This window comes from Sapajus apella, unplaced genomic scaffold, assembly GCF_009761245.1.
Source record: "Sapajus apella isolate SASKATOON/1434 unplaced genomic scaffold, GSC_monkey_1.0 scaffold86, whole genome shotgun sequence".
In the NCBI taxonomy this organism is placed as follows: Eukaryota; Metazoa; Chordata; class Mammalia; order Primates; family Cebidae; genus Sapajus; species Sapajus apella.
In genome coordinates, this window is record NW_022437026.1 from 2,497,952 (window position 1) to 2,514,239 (window position 16,288).

The 16,288-nt window shown below is 38.9% G+C and overlaps 1 protein-coding gene across 16 annotated transcripts in view; it reads left to right on the forward strand.

Annotated features, from left to right (window-relative positions):
* ERC1 (ELKS/RAB6-interacting/CAST family member 1) overlaps window positions 1-16,288 on the forward strand; it is a 542,093-nt gene that overhangs the window by 225,034 nt on the left and 300,771 nt on the right. For 13 of the 16 annotated variants that reach the window (XM_032254227.1, XM_032254224.1, XM_032254230.1 and 10 more), the window contains one exon: window positions 13,348-13,359. The exons of the other annotated variants lie outside the window; for them this stretch is intronic. In XM_032254227.1, the coding sequence (XP_032110118.1) occupies window positions 13,348-13,359 (12 nt within the window). The remainder of the gene's footprint in view (window positions 1-13,347; window positions 13,360-16,288) is intronic. 16 annotated transcript variants of the gene reach the window in all.

The following is a 16,288-nucleotide window of genomic DNA, read 5'->3' on the forward strand; positions in this document are numbered from 1 at the left end:
AAAGTGCTGGGATTACAGGCTTGAGCCACCGCGCCCGGCTTCATTTTTTATTGCATCTATTTGATTCTTCTCTCTTTTCTTTTTTATTAATCTGGCTAGTGGTCTATTTTGTTGACCTTTTCCAAAAACCAGCTCCTGGATTTATTGATTTTTTTGAAGGTTTTTTTGTGTCTTTATCTCCTTCAGTTCTGCTGTGATCTTAGTTACTTTTAGTCTTCTGTTAGCATTTGAGTTTACTGATCTCGCTCCTCTAGCTCTTTCAATTTTGATGATTGGGTGTCGATTTTAGATCTTTCCTTGCTTCTCATGTGGCATTTATTGCTATAAATTTCCCTCTAGACACTGCTTTAAATGTGTCCCAGAGATTCTGGTATGTTGGGTATTTGTTCTCATTGGTTTCAAAGAACATCTTTATTTCTGCCTTCATTTCACTATTTATCCAGGCAACATTCAAGAGCCAGTTGTTCAGTTTCCATGAAGTTGTGCGGTTCTGAGTAAGTTTCTTAATCCTGAGTTCTAATATAATTGCACTGTGGTCTGAGAGACTGTTGTTACGATTTCCATTCTTTTGCATTTGCTGAGAAGTGATTTCCTTCCAATTATGTGGTCAATTTTAGAGTAGGTGTGATGTGGTGCTGAGAAGAATGTATATTCTGTGGATTTGTAATGGAGAGTTCTATAGATGTCTATTAGGTTTGCTTGGTCCAGATCTGAATTTAAGTCCTGTATATCTTTGTTAATTTTCTGTCTCGTTGATCTGTCTAACATTGACAGTGGAGGATTAAAGTCTTCCACTGTTACTGTGTGGGAGTCTAAGTCTCTTCGTAGGTCGTTGAGAACTTGACTTATGTATATGGATGCTCCTGTATTAGGTGCGTATATATTTAGGATAGTTAGCTCTTCTTGTTGCATTGATCCTTTTACCATTATGTAATGCCCTTCTGTGTCTCTTTTGATCCTTTTTGGTTTAAAGTCTATTTTATCAGAGACTAGGATTGCAACTCCTGCCTTTTTTTGCTCTCTATTTGCTTGGGAAATTGTCCTCCATCCCTTTATTTTGAGCCTATGTGTGTTCTTTTTTTTTTTTTTTTTGAGACAGAGTTTCACTCATGTTACCCAGGCTGGAGTGCAATGGCGCGATCTCGGCTCACCGCAACCTCCGCCTCCTGGGTTCAGGCAATTCTCCTGCCTCAGCCTCCTGAGTAGCTGGGATTACAGGCACGCGCCACCATGCCCAGCTAATTTTTTTGTATTTTTAGTAGAGACGGGGTTTCACCATGTTGACCAGGATGGTCTCGATCTCTTGACCTCGTGATCCACCCGCCTCGGCCTCCCAAAGTGCTGGGATTACAGGCTTGAGCCACCGTGCCCGGCCCCTGTGTGTGTTCTTGTATGTGAGATGGGTTTCCTGAATATAGCACACTGATGAGTTTTGACTTTTTATCCAGTTTGCCAGTCTGTGTTTTTTGATTGGGGCTTTTAGCCCATTTACATTTAAGGTTAATATTGTTATGTGTGAATTTGATCCTGCCATTTTGATGCTAGCTGGTATGTTTTGCCCGTTAGTTGACGCATTTTATTCAATGTGTTGATGGTCTTTACCTTTTGGTACAATTTTGGAGTGGCTGGTACTGGTTGTTCCTTTCTATATTTAGTGCTTCATTTGGGAGCTCTTGTTTTTTTTTTGGAAAAAAGAAAGAAAAAGAAAAAAAGAGAGAAAAAAAGAAAAAAAAAAGAATGAAAAAGAGAAAGAGGAAAAGAAAGAGGGAGAGAGAATGGGAGTCTTGCTTTATTGCCCAGGCTAGAATGCCGTCTAAAAATGGGTGTTAAAAACCTCTTTTATGCCAATAATTGTGCCTAACAATGGATACAGGAAGGAATAAGGGAGGAAGATAACAAACAAGCAGCCAACCAATATTTCATTTAAACCTGTGAAATGCTATGCAATTACTGAGGAGTGATTTAGTTCCAATTATGTAGTCACTTTTAGAGTAGGTGTGATGTGGTACTGAAAAGAATGTATGTTTTGTAGATTTGGGGTGGAGATTTCTGTAAATGTTTATTAAGATTACTTGTTCCATGTCTGGAGTTCAAATCATAGATGTCCTTGTTAATTTTCTATCTCGTTGATCCATCGAATATTAACAATGTGGTGTCAGAGTCTCCCGCTATTATTGTGTGGGAGTCCAAGTCTCTTTATAAGTCATTAAGAACTTGTCTTATGTATCTGGGTGTTCCTATATTGGGTGCATATATATTTATGATCATTGACTCCTGTTGTTGCATTGATCCTTTTACCATTATGTAATGTCCTTCTTTGTTTCTTTTAGTTCTTGTTACTATTAAAGTCTTATTTTGTCAGAGACAGAAGTTACAATTCCTGTTTTCTTTTCTTTTCTTTTCTTTTTCTTTCTTTCTTTTTTTTTGCTTTTGGGAGCTCTTGTAAGGCAGCCCTGGTGGTGACAAAATCTCTCTGCAATTGCTTGTTCATAAAGCGTTTTATTTGTCCTTTGCTTATGAAGCTAAGTTTGGCTGGATATGAAATTCTAGGTTGAAAGTTCTTCTCTTTAAGGATGTTGAATATTGGCCCCACTCTCTTCTGGCTTGTAGGGTTTCTGCCGAGAGATCCACTGTTAGTCTGATGAGCTTCCCTTTGTGGGTAACCCCACCTTTTTCTCTGGCTGCCCTTAGCATTTTCTCCTTCATTTCAACCGTGATGAATCTGATGATTATGTGTCTTGACGTTGCTCTTCTTGAAGAACACATTTGTGGTGTTCTGTGTATTTCCTGGATTTGAATGTTGGCTTGCCTTGCTAGGTTGGGGAAGTTCTCCTGGTTAATATCCTGAAGAGTGTTTTTCAGCTTGGATTCATTCTTTCCGTCACATTCAGGGACATCTATCAAAGTGGATTAGGTCTTTTCACATAATCCCATATTTCTTGGAGGCTTTGTTCATTTCTTTTCACTCTTCTTTCTCTAATCTTGCCATCTCGTTTTATTTCATCGAGTTGCTCTTCAATCTCTGATATCCTTTCTTCTGCTTGATTGATTCGGCTACTGAAACTTGTGTATCGTTCACGAAGTTCTCGTGCTGTGTTTTTAAATTCAATCAAGTCGTTTATTTTTTTTCTCTAAGCTGGTTATTCTTATTAGCATTTCGTCTGACCTTTTTTCAGTTTCTTTGTATTGGTTTAGAACATGTTTCTTTAGCTCAGAGCAGTTTGTTATTACCCAGTTTCTGAAGCCTGCTTCTGTCAGTTCATTAAGCTAATTCTCCGTCCAGTTTTGGTCCCTTGCTGGTGAGGAGTTGTGATCCCTTGGAGGAGGAGAGGCATTCTGGTTTTTGGTGATTTCATCCTTTTTGTGCTGGTTTCTTCCCATCTTCATGGATTTATCTACCTTTGGTCTTCGAAGTTGGTGACTTTCAGATGGCGTCTCTGAGTGGACATCCTTTCTGTTCATGTTGAAGCTATTTCTTTCTGTTTTTTAGTTTTCCTTCTAACAGGCCTCTCTGCTGTAGGGCTGCTGGAGGTCCACTCCAGACCCTGCTTGCCTGGGAATCACCCACAGGGGCTGCAGAACAGCAAGGATTGCTGCCTTTTCCTTCCTCTGGTAGCTTCATTCCAGAAGGATACCTGCCAGATGTCAGCCAGAGCTCTCTTATATGAGGTGGCTCATAGGGATATATCGGGGTCAGGGAGCTACTTGAGGAGGTAGTCTGTCCTTATCAGAGCTCAAGTGTTTTGCTGGTAGCTCTGTTGCTCCCTTCAGAGCTGCTGGACAGGGACATTTAATCCTCCTGCAGCAGAACTCACATGGCCCCTTTTCCCAGGGGCCCTTTTTCCAGAGATGCCCTGCCCAGCAAGGAGGGAGTATAGTCACAGTCTGCCTGCAGAGGCGTTGTGAACCTGCCACAGGCTCTGCCTGGCTACTGTGTAAACTTCCTTTTGTTTTTGTTTATACAGGTAAGGTTAGAATTGCCTCCATTAATGGTGGACTGCCTCAGTAATGCCAGAAGCCCTAACCGCCACCCAGGTTGACTGTCCCGGTTGAAGCTCAAACTGCTGTGCTAGCTGCGAAAATCCCAAGCCAGTGGGTTTCAGTTTGCTGGTCTCTGTGGGCATGGGACTCTCTCAGCCAGATAACCTGGCTCCCCGCCTTCAGTGTCTTTTCTCTCAGGGGTATGGGCAGCTCTGAGTGCCAGCCAAAACAGCTGCTGAGATTCGTGCTGCAAACTTGGAGTGCCGGCTGAATTGGCCACCCATATTTGTGCTGGAAACCTGCAGTGCCTGTCAGCCTGTAGGGAATCTCCTGGTCTGTGGGCTGCAAAGACTGCAGGAGACATGCAGCATTCGAAGCAGAGTGCCGGAATGGCTGGAAAAGTCCCCAGTGACCTCCGTTGAGTAGGGGGAAGGTCTTTTAGCCTGCTGCAGTTCCTGGGTGAGGCATTGCACCATCCTGCTTCGGTTTGCCCTCCTTGGGCTATACCCACTGTCCAGCCAGTCCCATTGAGATGAACCTGGTACCTCTGTTGGAAATGCGGAGATCACTGCCTTCTGTTTTGCTCTTGGTAGGAACTGGGCTCTGGAGCTGTTCCTATTTGGCCATCTTGGCAGAAGTCCCCATTTTGGTTCTTTTAAAATAAGGTGGTCATTTGAGGGTAATAGTTAAACCAGTCATAGATTGTTCTGCTGTGCTATTCTTTTCAGATCAGCTCGCGCAGGCATCAATCCTACTTTTCCTTTGTTTTAGTCCCCTTTAATTTGCTTTGTCCCTGCTTCCACCTCATGCCCCACTCTAATGTCTGCAACAAATCTCACCCCTTCATCTTTTGAGAGGAATACATATAGCAGATTTTTGCCTCCAACTATGCAACTACTTTAAAGTGGGATGTATTTTGAATTTAAGAAAGATATCCAAAAATTTTAATACAATTTGTTATATTTTTTGCACTTTAGCTACCCCTTGTATATCATGACTTTTTGGATTGGCGGGTAGGTGTTGGAAAGGTTTTTTTATATAGGTTCTTTTTTTTAGACAGAATCTCACCCCATTGCCCAGGGTGGAGTGTAGTGGGGTGATCACAGCTCACTATAGCCCAGACCTTCCAGGCTCAAGCAATTCTCCCACCTCAGTGTTTTGAGTATGTGGGACCACAGGCACACACCACCATGCCCAGCTAATTGTTTAATTTTTTGTAGGGATAGTGGCTTACTATGCTGCCCAGGCTGGTCTTGAACTTCTGGGCTCAAGTGATCTCCCTGCCTTGGCCTCTCAAAGTGCTGGAATTATAGACATGAGCCACACTTGGTGAGGGGGGGGGTGTGCAGGGGGAGAGAGAGAGAGAGAGTGAGAGAGACAAAGGTTTTAGAGAGAGAGAGAGAGGTTTTTTTAAAATTTTTGAGACAGAGTTTCTCTCTGTCACCCAGGCTGTTGTGCAATGGTGTGACTTGGCTCACTGCAACCTTAGTAGTGATGGGATTTCACCCATGTTGGCCAGGCTGGTCTCAAACCCCTGGCCTCAAGTGTTCTGCCCACCTTGGCCTCCCAAAGTGCTAGGGTTACAGGCATTAGCCAGTAACTAGCTTTTTGTTAGATGTTTGAAGTTGAGTGACTGGTCCTGTATTACATAAGTAGGTAGCGGAATCATGCCTAGCAATTCCAGTATATGTCTCTTCTTCCTGAAAAGAAATCCTTTTCAGGTGTTCAGTTTTCATTAATGACCTCACTTCCTAGAATAGAAGGATATAGACAGCTGGATGATTCAGAGTCTGTTCACTTGAAGATCTTACTGAGACCAAAGTGTTCTCCCACATGCTGGAATGCCCTCTTATAGGACAGATACTGTGGAACTCACATGTGGGTTGTTTTGATGCTTGGGGACAGTTTTTCTACACATGTAATTTTTAGTGCTTCTGTCAGTCTTGACGCAGTTAAAGGGATGCATCTGGCTCTGAGAGACTAAGACTTCATCAATACCGAAGCAATTGTCGTTTCTTTTGTACATGATGCTAGTATTGGCATTTTCTATAGCTTGTCTAATAGCTAGAAATTCCAGTCATGAAATTTTAGTTCCTTAAGGTCTGGTTGAGTTCTACTACAAGGTATCATTCAACATACCACAGAAACTGGTCATTTCAATTAACATGTGCCCAGAATATAGTAATATCAAAAAGAAAGGACTTGAACTTTGGACTCTATTTATTTATTTAGTGATAGGATCTCAGATTGATTGATTTATTTGTTTAGTGATAGCGTCTCACTCTGTCATCCAGGCTGGAGTGCAGTAGCATTATCATGGCTCACTGCAGCCTTGACCTCCTGGGCTAAGGTGATCCTTTCACCTCACCCTCCTGGGTAGCTGAGACTGGAGGTGCATGCCACTATGCCCAGCTAATTTTTGTATTTTTTTTTTGTAGAGATGGGTTTTTGCCATATAGCCTAGGCTAGTCTTGAACTCCTGGGCTGAAGCAGTCTACCTGCCTCAGCCTCCCAAAGTGCTAGGATTACAGAGGTGAGCCACTGCACCCAGCCCAGAACCTTGGACTGTTAAGTCTTGGGTCTTTCCATTTTTGAAGCCAATATTAAATGATAGTAGCTTGGGTGTTTGAGTAGAAGGTTAATAAGTAATTTTGGATCCTAAACAATTAATACTAATATCAGGTCCTCCAAATCTAGTAGAGAGATACAGAATACAGAGGGAAAGTCAGGATATTGTACTGCTACAATTATTCTGAGAAAGACAGACTAGAGATCAGTTTTGTTGGTCATACATACATAAAATTTCTAGGGCTAGCCTTGTGAGTAGTTATGATGGAAGTAACTTTGTTTTTCTACTTTGTGGTGGTTAATTTTATCATCTTTGCTAACCATCTCTTCTATACATCATTGTATTAATTCGTTCTCATGTTGCTATAAAGACATACTTGAGACTGCGTAATTTATAAAGAAAAGAGTTTTAATTGGCTCATGTGTCTGTGTGCTGTACAGGCTTCTGCTTCTGTAGTAGCCTCAGGAAACTTAATAATCATGGCAGAAGGTGAAGGGGAAGCAGGCAAATTTTGTGTGGCTTGCAGGAGAGAGAGAGCCAGCAAAGGGCGAGTGCTTTCAAACAACCAGATCCCATGAGAACTCTATCACAAGACAGCACTAGGGGGATGATGCTAAACCGTTAGAAACCATCCCCATGATCCAGTCACTTCCCCCCAAGCCCCACCTCCAACACTGGGGATCACAATTCAACATGAAATTTGGGTGGGGACTCAGAGCCAAGCCATATCACGCATCTAGAACTATTAGCTCTTAGCTTTTACATCATGATTAAACTTTAATTTTGTGAAATACCAAAACAACCTAGTCTGTATTTATAGTATTGCTTTTGAGGGAGCTATATTTTAATTTATAAACAACTGGATTTGTTTAAAAAATGTTATGACTGGGCATGGTGGCTCATGCCTATAATTCCAGCACTTTGGGAGGCTGAGGTGGGCAGATCACCTGAGGTCAGGAGTTTGAGACTAGCCTGGCCAACATGGCGAAATCCCATCTCTACTAAAAATTAGATAACAAAAAAATTGGCCGGGGGTTGTGGCAGGTGCCTGTAATCCCAGCTACTTGGGAGGCTGAGGCACGAGAATCCCTTGAACCCAGGAGGCAGAGGTTACAATGAGTCGAGACTACACCATTGCAGTCCAGCCAGGGCAACAAGAATGAAACTCCATCTCAAAAAAAAAAAAAAAAAAAAAAAGTTATATAATCTGTTCATAGGATTTGGGTTAATCTAATTGATTTCTGTTTTTAATCAAGGGTGTTCTTAGTATGCTCAGAATTTAGACACAAGAGAGCCCCTGAATTAACTGTCTGAATTGTTAAAAGCGGTACCTTTTTTTTTTATTTTTTTTTTTTTGAGATGGAGTTTTGTTCTTGTTGCCCAGGCTGGAGTGCAGTGGCTCAATCTCAGCTCACTACAACCTCTACCCACTGGGTTCAAGCAGTTCTCCTGCCTTAGCCTCCCAAGTAGCTGGGATTAAAGGCATGCGCCACCACACCCGGCTACTTTATATTTTTAGCAGAGATGGGGTTTCTCCAAGTTTGAACTCCCGACCTCAGGTGATCCACCTGCCTCGGCCTCCCAAAGTACTGGGATTAAAGGTGTGAGCCATTGTGCCTGGCCAAAGCAGTAACTTTTAACTTTATTTTGGTAAGTGGGAGATATCTTGTATTTCTCTGAATCAAAAATCAATTAGTTGAGTGAACTGAGTTTGAACACAAAGAATGGGGTCATTTTTCTATCATGACAGTAGTGATTTTTAATCTGGGAGTGTTATTTGCATGTGTGTATGTGTAAGAGAAAGAGAACTTTTCTGGTGGCATTTGGGAAAAGATCATTGCATTTTGAGTTTTTAAATTTTCTTTTAAAGATATTATAAGTAGTTCCTACAATTTTTTACAATGAAAATGGAGGTTTTTATTTTTCATAAATCTGCTAAAATGTGTTGGCAAACTTGAACTAGTTCATAGGATGATATTACCAATTTTTGGTTTGATAGCCTGAGAAGAATTTACTATTTTCTTAGAAAATAGAAGTTGAATTTAGAAGATGAATGCTTTTTCTTACCTGCTTTTCTTACTCTTTTTTTGACTAAAATTTTTGTTCCCTTTTTCTGTTTGTGGGAATCTGACCTGATTCAAGAAAACTTGACTGACCTTCTTTCAGTAGTAATCTTTCTTTCCTTTTCATATGCTTTTCCAGTAGTAACTATACATTCTGTCCTGTGACTGTACATTATTGAGAGACCAATGTATATATATGTTAAAAAATAGAAGTAGCACTCTTTTCTTATTCTGCTATCTGATCATCTCAGATTTCCTTTTCTTACCATCACCCATAATATTCAGACCCTTTAGAAATTAAAAAGATAGAGATTCAGTATTCTCCCATACCTTGATATTATATTGAAAATATTATTTTTATATTTCTTTTATATGTACATAATATGTTTACACATATACATGTTTATATAGGCATACATATATATTTACACAGGCTTTTCCTTCTATAAAAGTATAAGTACATTTATATGCCTAAAATATTTTTATACCATTTAATATAATTCAATCAAATTACTTTTTAGATTTATAGATTAAACAGAAGTGTAGATAACTTTCCCTTTCTCCTTTTTGTCACGAGGAAATACCAATTCTGACCTTGTTTTTGTATTTTAACATCTGTGAAATTTGGATACACATACAAATAATGGCATGGTGTAATCTAATTGTATAACTTTTTTTTTTTTCTCAGCAATATAAATACTTTTTACCATGATGCATCTTCTATCATTGGTGAATTGATGTTAAGGATGCATTGAAAGAGAGTGAATAAAATTGTTTTGTTGAACGTGGGAGTAGAAGAAAATAGTATTTCTAAATTAATATTGTTTTGTCATATATTCCATTTTAAATATACATGTAGTAACCAAATGATTGTGTTTACTATTATATATTGTAAATTAGATATTTGACCGATTTACCTGTATACTGAGTTTGTTTATTTAGGTTGACCCAAAATGGTTTTTTTTGGACTATCTTATTGGAAAAATGGGCTTTATGATATTTTATGTTAGTATCACATGATATTCAGGCATCTATTGCATAGTATAACCTGAAAATGTAAACCTAGGTATTTAGTCTTTATTCCTGTAAATATTTTTCCTTAAATCTTGAATTAATACTGATTTGTTGTGTCTTCAAATATCTACGATAAAGAAATTAAGCCATATGGAAGTTTGACATAAACTGCTGTATAATTCATGAGGAAAGTGTCTTCTTAGAGAAAAAGTTCTTACTTTTAAATATGGATGTGCATCCTCAGTCCATGAAGTAAAGTGTCAGAGAATATGCTCTTAATGTGGTTAGAGTAGAAGAGAGATGACTGGGGCTGCTGTTGGTGGCTCAGAGTAATTATATAATGTGTGTTCTTGCTTGAGGGAGAATGGTCTATGTTTAAAAAATAAAAATACTGAAAAGGAAAAGAAAGATGCCAGCATATTACAACTGAAGATGACTGGTTCTTTGTCTGATCCTGCTTGCTTCAGCCTGCTTTCTGGGGAAGCTGCTTGTTTCTTCTTTCTCCTTGATCAATATCATTGATTTCCTTTAAAAGGAGAGTAAGTTATAAAGCTTTATGTAGTCAGTTCTGTTAGGTTATCTTCCCAAAGTTTCTTGTGGGCACCACACCATATAATTTGTTGCTGTGGTCTTACAGGAATCTGTGTTTAATGGCTACTCTAATGTTTTACCTAAAAGTATAAATATTAGGATTACATATAATTTGATGTGCAGATTTTTTTCTCCCAAAGTTATTTCCCAGGAGTTATACTTTGGCCGGATGTGGTTGCTCATGCCTGTAATCCTAACACTTTGGGAGGCCAAGGTGGGTGAACTGCTTGAGCCCAGGAGTTCAAGACTAGCTTGGGCACATGGTGAAACCTCGTCTCTACAAAAAATTCAAAAATTAGCCAGGTGTGGTGGTGCATGCTTGTCATCCCAGTTCTTTGGGAGGCTGAGGTGGGAGGATCACTTGAGTCTGGAAAGTAGAGTTTGCAGTGAGTTGAGATCGTGCCACTGTACTCTAGCCTAGGTGACAGTTGAAACCCTGTCCTCTCCCCCCCAAAAAAGAGTTATAATTTGATGCTCAAGTGAAATATGATTCCTGAGTAATAAAATAGGTAAAAATTAAATTAATAATTAAAGTTGCTTTCTGGAAGGAATACATTCAGTTTTTTCCCATGGATTTACCCATGTGTTATATAAAAGCTTCCTTACAAAGGAGATTCAGTTAATGTCCCTGTTCATCTAAAATTATTTTGACTTCCTGTGTCATGACCAATAAAATTAAAAAAATCATTGGGAGCAATCATTTAGATTGTTTTTTCTGCCTTTGAACATTGTCTACATTTTAAATTGTGTTATAGATGTATAACTATAAAACTCCATGGAGTTTTATAGATTCCTAAGGAAGCATCATAAAACATATAAATTGTGCCCAGGTGAGATGTCAGCAGGCTTACATTCTTATTCTTTTTGAGACGTAGTTTCGCTCTGTCACCCAGGCTGGAGTGCTGTGATACAGTCTCTGCTCACTGCAACCTCTACCTCCCAGGTACAAGCGATTCTCTTGCCTTAGCCTCCTGAGTAGCTGGGACTACAGGTGTGCACCACCATGCCTGGCTAATTTTTCTGTTTTTGGTAGAGACGGGGTTTCACAAAGTTGGCTAGGCTGGCCTTGAATCCTGATGTCAGGTGATCTGCGTGCCTCGACCTCCCAAAATGCTGGAATTACAGGTGTGAGCCACAGTGCCCGGCTGCTACATTCTTATTCTGGATCTGCCACTCACTCACTATGTGATTGTGAGCAAGTCGTTTTGCTTCTGTTTTTCATCTCTTCATCTTATAACAAATCTTGTCCTTCTTTTTTTATTCTCACAATAGCTTTTTAGAACCTTTGTTTTAAGTACTGAATTATACTTTTGCAAGAAATAACTAAGTTTTAGAAAACATAAAAGTATAAATGGAAATGGTGTTTGCATTCAAGAAATAAATATTTTGTTTTGGATTTTTAAAGTAAAATTTAGATAGTGAAGATAATCCAGATGGTACTGGTCATTAGAAGTCCTATTTGGAGGATTATACTAATTTCAGTGAAACTGATTACTTTTTAAAAAGCAAAAAACTGCTTTTTGTTGTAAAAGGCAATCATGAACTGTAAGGGATACATGCTATGTAGGAATATTAAGCATGGCTGCTTTGCATCTCCTACTGCTAAGCAGCATTGGAAATGAATTGATGTAAACAGACCTGTGTATTCTTCTTCATTATTGCTTTTAGATTGTACCATTTGAGGATTTTGGAAGATCTGGAGTGAGAAATACTGGTTGTTATTAGGATAAAATTGTGTTTCAACATTTGAGAAAATTATTTCAAGTTATTCCAAGTAGATTAGAGTTCTATAGTGTATAGAAGCTGTGTTTTTCTGCTTTTGCTTTTGTTGATTAGCTTGGACCCTTTTAATGGAATGGGTTGGTTAAGGTATAGTCAGTTAAAAGGTGGGTGTCTATATAACTAAGTGTGGCAATTCCTCAAGGATCTAGAAATGGAAATTCCATTTGACCCAGCAATCCTTTTACTGGGTATATACCCAAAGGATTATAAATCATTCTATTATAAAGACATGCACACGTGTGTTCATTGCGGCACTAAACAATAGCATTGACCTGGAACCAACCCAAATACCCATGAAGGATAGACTGGATAAAGAAAATGTTGCACATCTACACCATGGCATATGCAGCCAGAGAAAAGGGTGAGTCCATGTCCTTTTCAGGGACATGGATGATTCTGGAAACCATCATTCTCAGCAAACTGACAACAGGAACAGAAAACCAAACACTGCATGTTCTCACTCATAAGTGGGTGTTGAACAATGAGAACACATGGCCACAGGGAGGAGAACATCACACACTGTGGTCTGTTGGGGGTCTGGGCGCCTAGAGGAGAGACAGTGGGGGCTGGGGAGATTGGGGAGGGATAACACTGGGAGAAATACCTGATATAGGTGATGGGGGGATGGAGACAGCAAACCACCATGGCATGTGTGTACCTATGCAACAATCCTGCAAGATCTGTACATGTACCCAAGAGCTTAAAGTACAATTAAAAAAAAAAAAAAAAAGCAAAAATGATGACTGACAAGCTAAAGCCTATGATGCTGCAGCAGGAAACTGCTCACAACCCATGCCAAGTGCTGGGAAGCTGCATCAGACAGTCTTTCCTGCCACAGAAACCCATAAAACCCGCTGAGCTGAAGCAGCCCTTTGCCTTGGTTATTAGCGTATTTCCTTATTATAGGTGCTTTAAATAAATCTTCAGTAGTTAAAAAAAAAAAACAAAAACTAAGTAGACTAAAATTGTGCAGTTACTTAATGCCAGTTCTAACTACTTAAATGAGAATGAGATGCCTATACTTCCCTATTTTTCTTAGAGTTGAAGAAATTGTTTTGTTTTTTTTTCCTGTCTCAGGAAATGGTAAATTTTAGACAAATTTTTTTTCTTTACAAACTTTCATTAAAGTACAGTGGTGTAATCTAATAAGAAATTTGTTGAGAGTTGAAAATCTGAAATAACTGTTTTTTTAGTGACTGTGCAGAATTTGTGACTCCTTCTCTTCCCTAATCCTGCATATTATGTTTGCCTATGTCCATGAATAATATTATTTCTGAATATTGTCCTTATTAATTCTTTCTAACTTTCTCTTTCACATTTTCTTCCTGGATTTGCTGTTTCCTTCAGTCTCACCTCAAGGTCAGTATGCTTGTATGAAAACAAAGATTATGCGATTGAGCATTGTTTGTGAACGTTACCTTGAATTCTTATCGGGAACTGAACTTATTCCAGGAGAGAGCTGTCTAGAAATCTAGGTGTGGCTATAAAATGTCAGGAGTATTGGGTTTATCAGAAGAGTAGGTTCAGATTTTTGTCTTTGAAAGGTAGTGTGAATATCAGAGATCAAGAGCCAGATGGCCAGCTTTTTTGACTGAGAGAGAAGTGGAGATGAAAAGAGCAATCAAAGGAATGAGGAGCAGGGGGGAAAATACTGTGTTAATTTAATTAAAAATTCAACAGAGACATTCTGGCTGTTAAGCAGGATGAAGCGTAGCAAGAATGATGGAGGGAAAGTCACAACTGTCTGTAGTTTTATAGAAGAAACAGTTTCATTTACTGAGACTCGCCTTCAGACACATATACTCCTACATCTTTTAAATTTTGGTTTCATTTTGTGATTCTGCTAGTGATAGCAAAAACAACCACCATTACTGCTACTTATATGTGCCAGAGGCACTGTAGTAGAACATATTTTGTTTCAGTTCATGAACATATTTTGTTTCAGTTCATCTCAGCAACTATTTGCATTTTTTAGGTGAAAAAGCACAAGTGCACAGATCATTAAGTAACTTCTTCAGTAGTAAGTAAATAGTAAGAGAAGTGGCACAAAACAATCAGAAATTTGCATTTAAAAAGTTCTTTATTGTGCATGAGTCATGGCAATACAAAGTGTGAGGATTTCTGATAGGATTCAGAAATGAGCCTGTTAATATCAGATGTGTTTTACCTAGCAATTACCTAATAATAATAATGATAATCTATACATTTTAATGCATTTGCTGTTTTTTATAAAAGCACCTGTTTGACTCTCATAGCTAGCATATGGGTTATACTGGGATGTGTTAAAGAGTTAGCCCCCCACTTTGGGAGGCTGAGGCGGGTGGATCACGAGGTCAGGAGATCAAGACCATCCTGGTCAACATGGTGAAACCCCGTCTCTACTAAAAATACAAAAAAAATTAGCTGGGCATGGTGGCACATGCCTGTAATCCCAGCTACTCAGGAGGCTGAGGCAGGAGAATTGCCTGAACCCAGGGGGCGGAGGTTGCGGTGAGCCGAGATCGCGCCATTGCACTCCAGCCTGGGTAACGAGCAAAACTCCATCTCAAAAAAAAAAAAAAAGAGCCCCCCCAAAAAAGAAAATAAATTGAAAAAAAATTTGTGGCCCCTCCCCCCATTTTGAGTAAGCTGTATTCTTACAGTGTTTGTAATAAAAACAGCAAACAAATATTGCATGTAAAAAATGATTTTCCTATTTCTATTCTAAACATTTTCTTCACATATTATAGTAAAACGGTATGAGTACCACTTAAGTAATTCCAATTACAAAAAATCTGAAAGTAGTTGAGTTTTAGTAAAAAAAATTTCTTGAAGTGTTTTGCCTTGTGTTTAGAGAACGTTCATCTCTAACTTAAGTTTCAAGCTGACTCATATTTTAGTCGGAAATAAGTTTATTTTCCAACGAATACAAAATAAAATAGCTATTGTTTTTTCAGTGGCAAAGGTCATCTTAGCGGCAGTATGCAAAAGTTTAAAGTCTCTCTTCATTCCAGATTATAATTTAGTGCAGTATTTTTTTTCTAGACAGAAACATTTTACCATTTTAATTATGATTTTGCCAAGTCCAGTTGTATAGATCATCAAGAGAGTATAATTTATTACTGCTTTGATATTGGATTGGGTGTTTGAGTGACTTTATTATATGACCTTGGGCAAGATCCTTAGCCTTTCAGTGTTTATTTTAACCCCTTCTTTTGTGTGAATAGTGATGCTTAGCTGTAGTATTTGTATTTTAGTGTCTCCACTGAGCATTTCCATTTTGGATAGGTTTATTTTTGTTCCTCTCTTCCTCCCTTGTCTTCCTCCCCTGCTCTCCTCTGTCTTCCTTTGCATTCAGTACAGTGTAGTGAGATTTTTAGAGCGATATCGACTGACGACTCACATTTTCTGTCTTCAGACATATACATCTTTTTATTTCCTGTTAATGACATTAGCACCAGAGAATGAATACAAAGAAATTATTCCATATATAGATGAAAATGTATGATTTGATTCAGAATTCTTCTTTTGGTTAACGGTCACTCAGAGGTGAGAGCTGTAAATGTTATCTCTTTATTCTTGTTAATATTTAGGTCTAAAATTGAGTTTAGTATTATTAGTATCTATGTTTCATATCAGTTACCATTGTAGACTGGTTTTCAAAACAAATGTTTGGAATATGTGTGATAGTTCCTACCACCTTCATTAACCCATTTATGCCGAAGATTGCACTTTTTTTGTGTGAAAAATCAGATCTTCGCGATGGCATTGAGCAGCAGGATATAAATAAGTCCCACAAGCTTAGCATTCCAATAATATAACACTAGGCATAAATGTGTTAAGACCAGAATCTTTATGTTGTTAAAAGTTAAAATACTTTTATACCTTGCTCAAAAAAAAAATCCCATTGTTATAGTCTCTTTTATATAGTTTGATGAAAACATTTTACATTGATTTCTAAAGTCTAACTCAAATAGTTCTTTCTCTGCACACTTCAGAAACATTTTTTACATTATTGCCTGAGTTTATTAAGAAAAGGCACTAGGGCCGGGCGCGGTGGCTCACGCCTGTAATCCCAGCACTTTGGGAGGCCGAGGCGGGTGGATCACGAGGTCAAGGGATTGAGACCATCCTGGTCAACATGGTGAAACCCCGTCTCTACTAAAAATACAAAAAATCAGCCGGGCATGGTGGCGCATGCCTATAATCCCAGCTACTCAGGAGGCTGAGGCAGGAGAATTGCCTGAACCCAGGAGGCGGAGGTTGCGGTGAGCTGAGATCGCGCCATTGCACTCCAGCCTGGGCAACA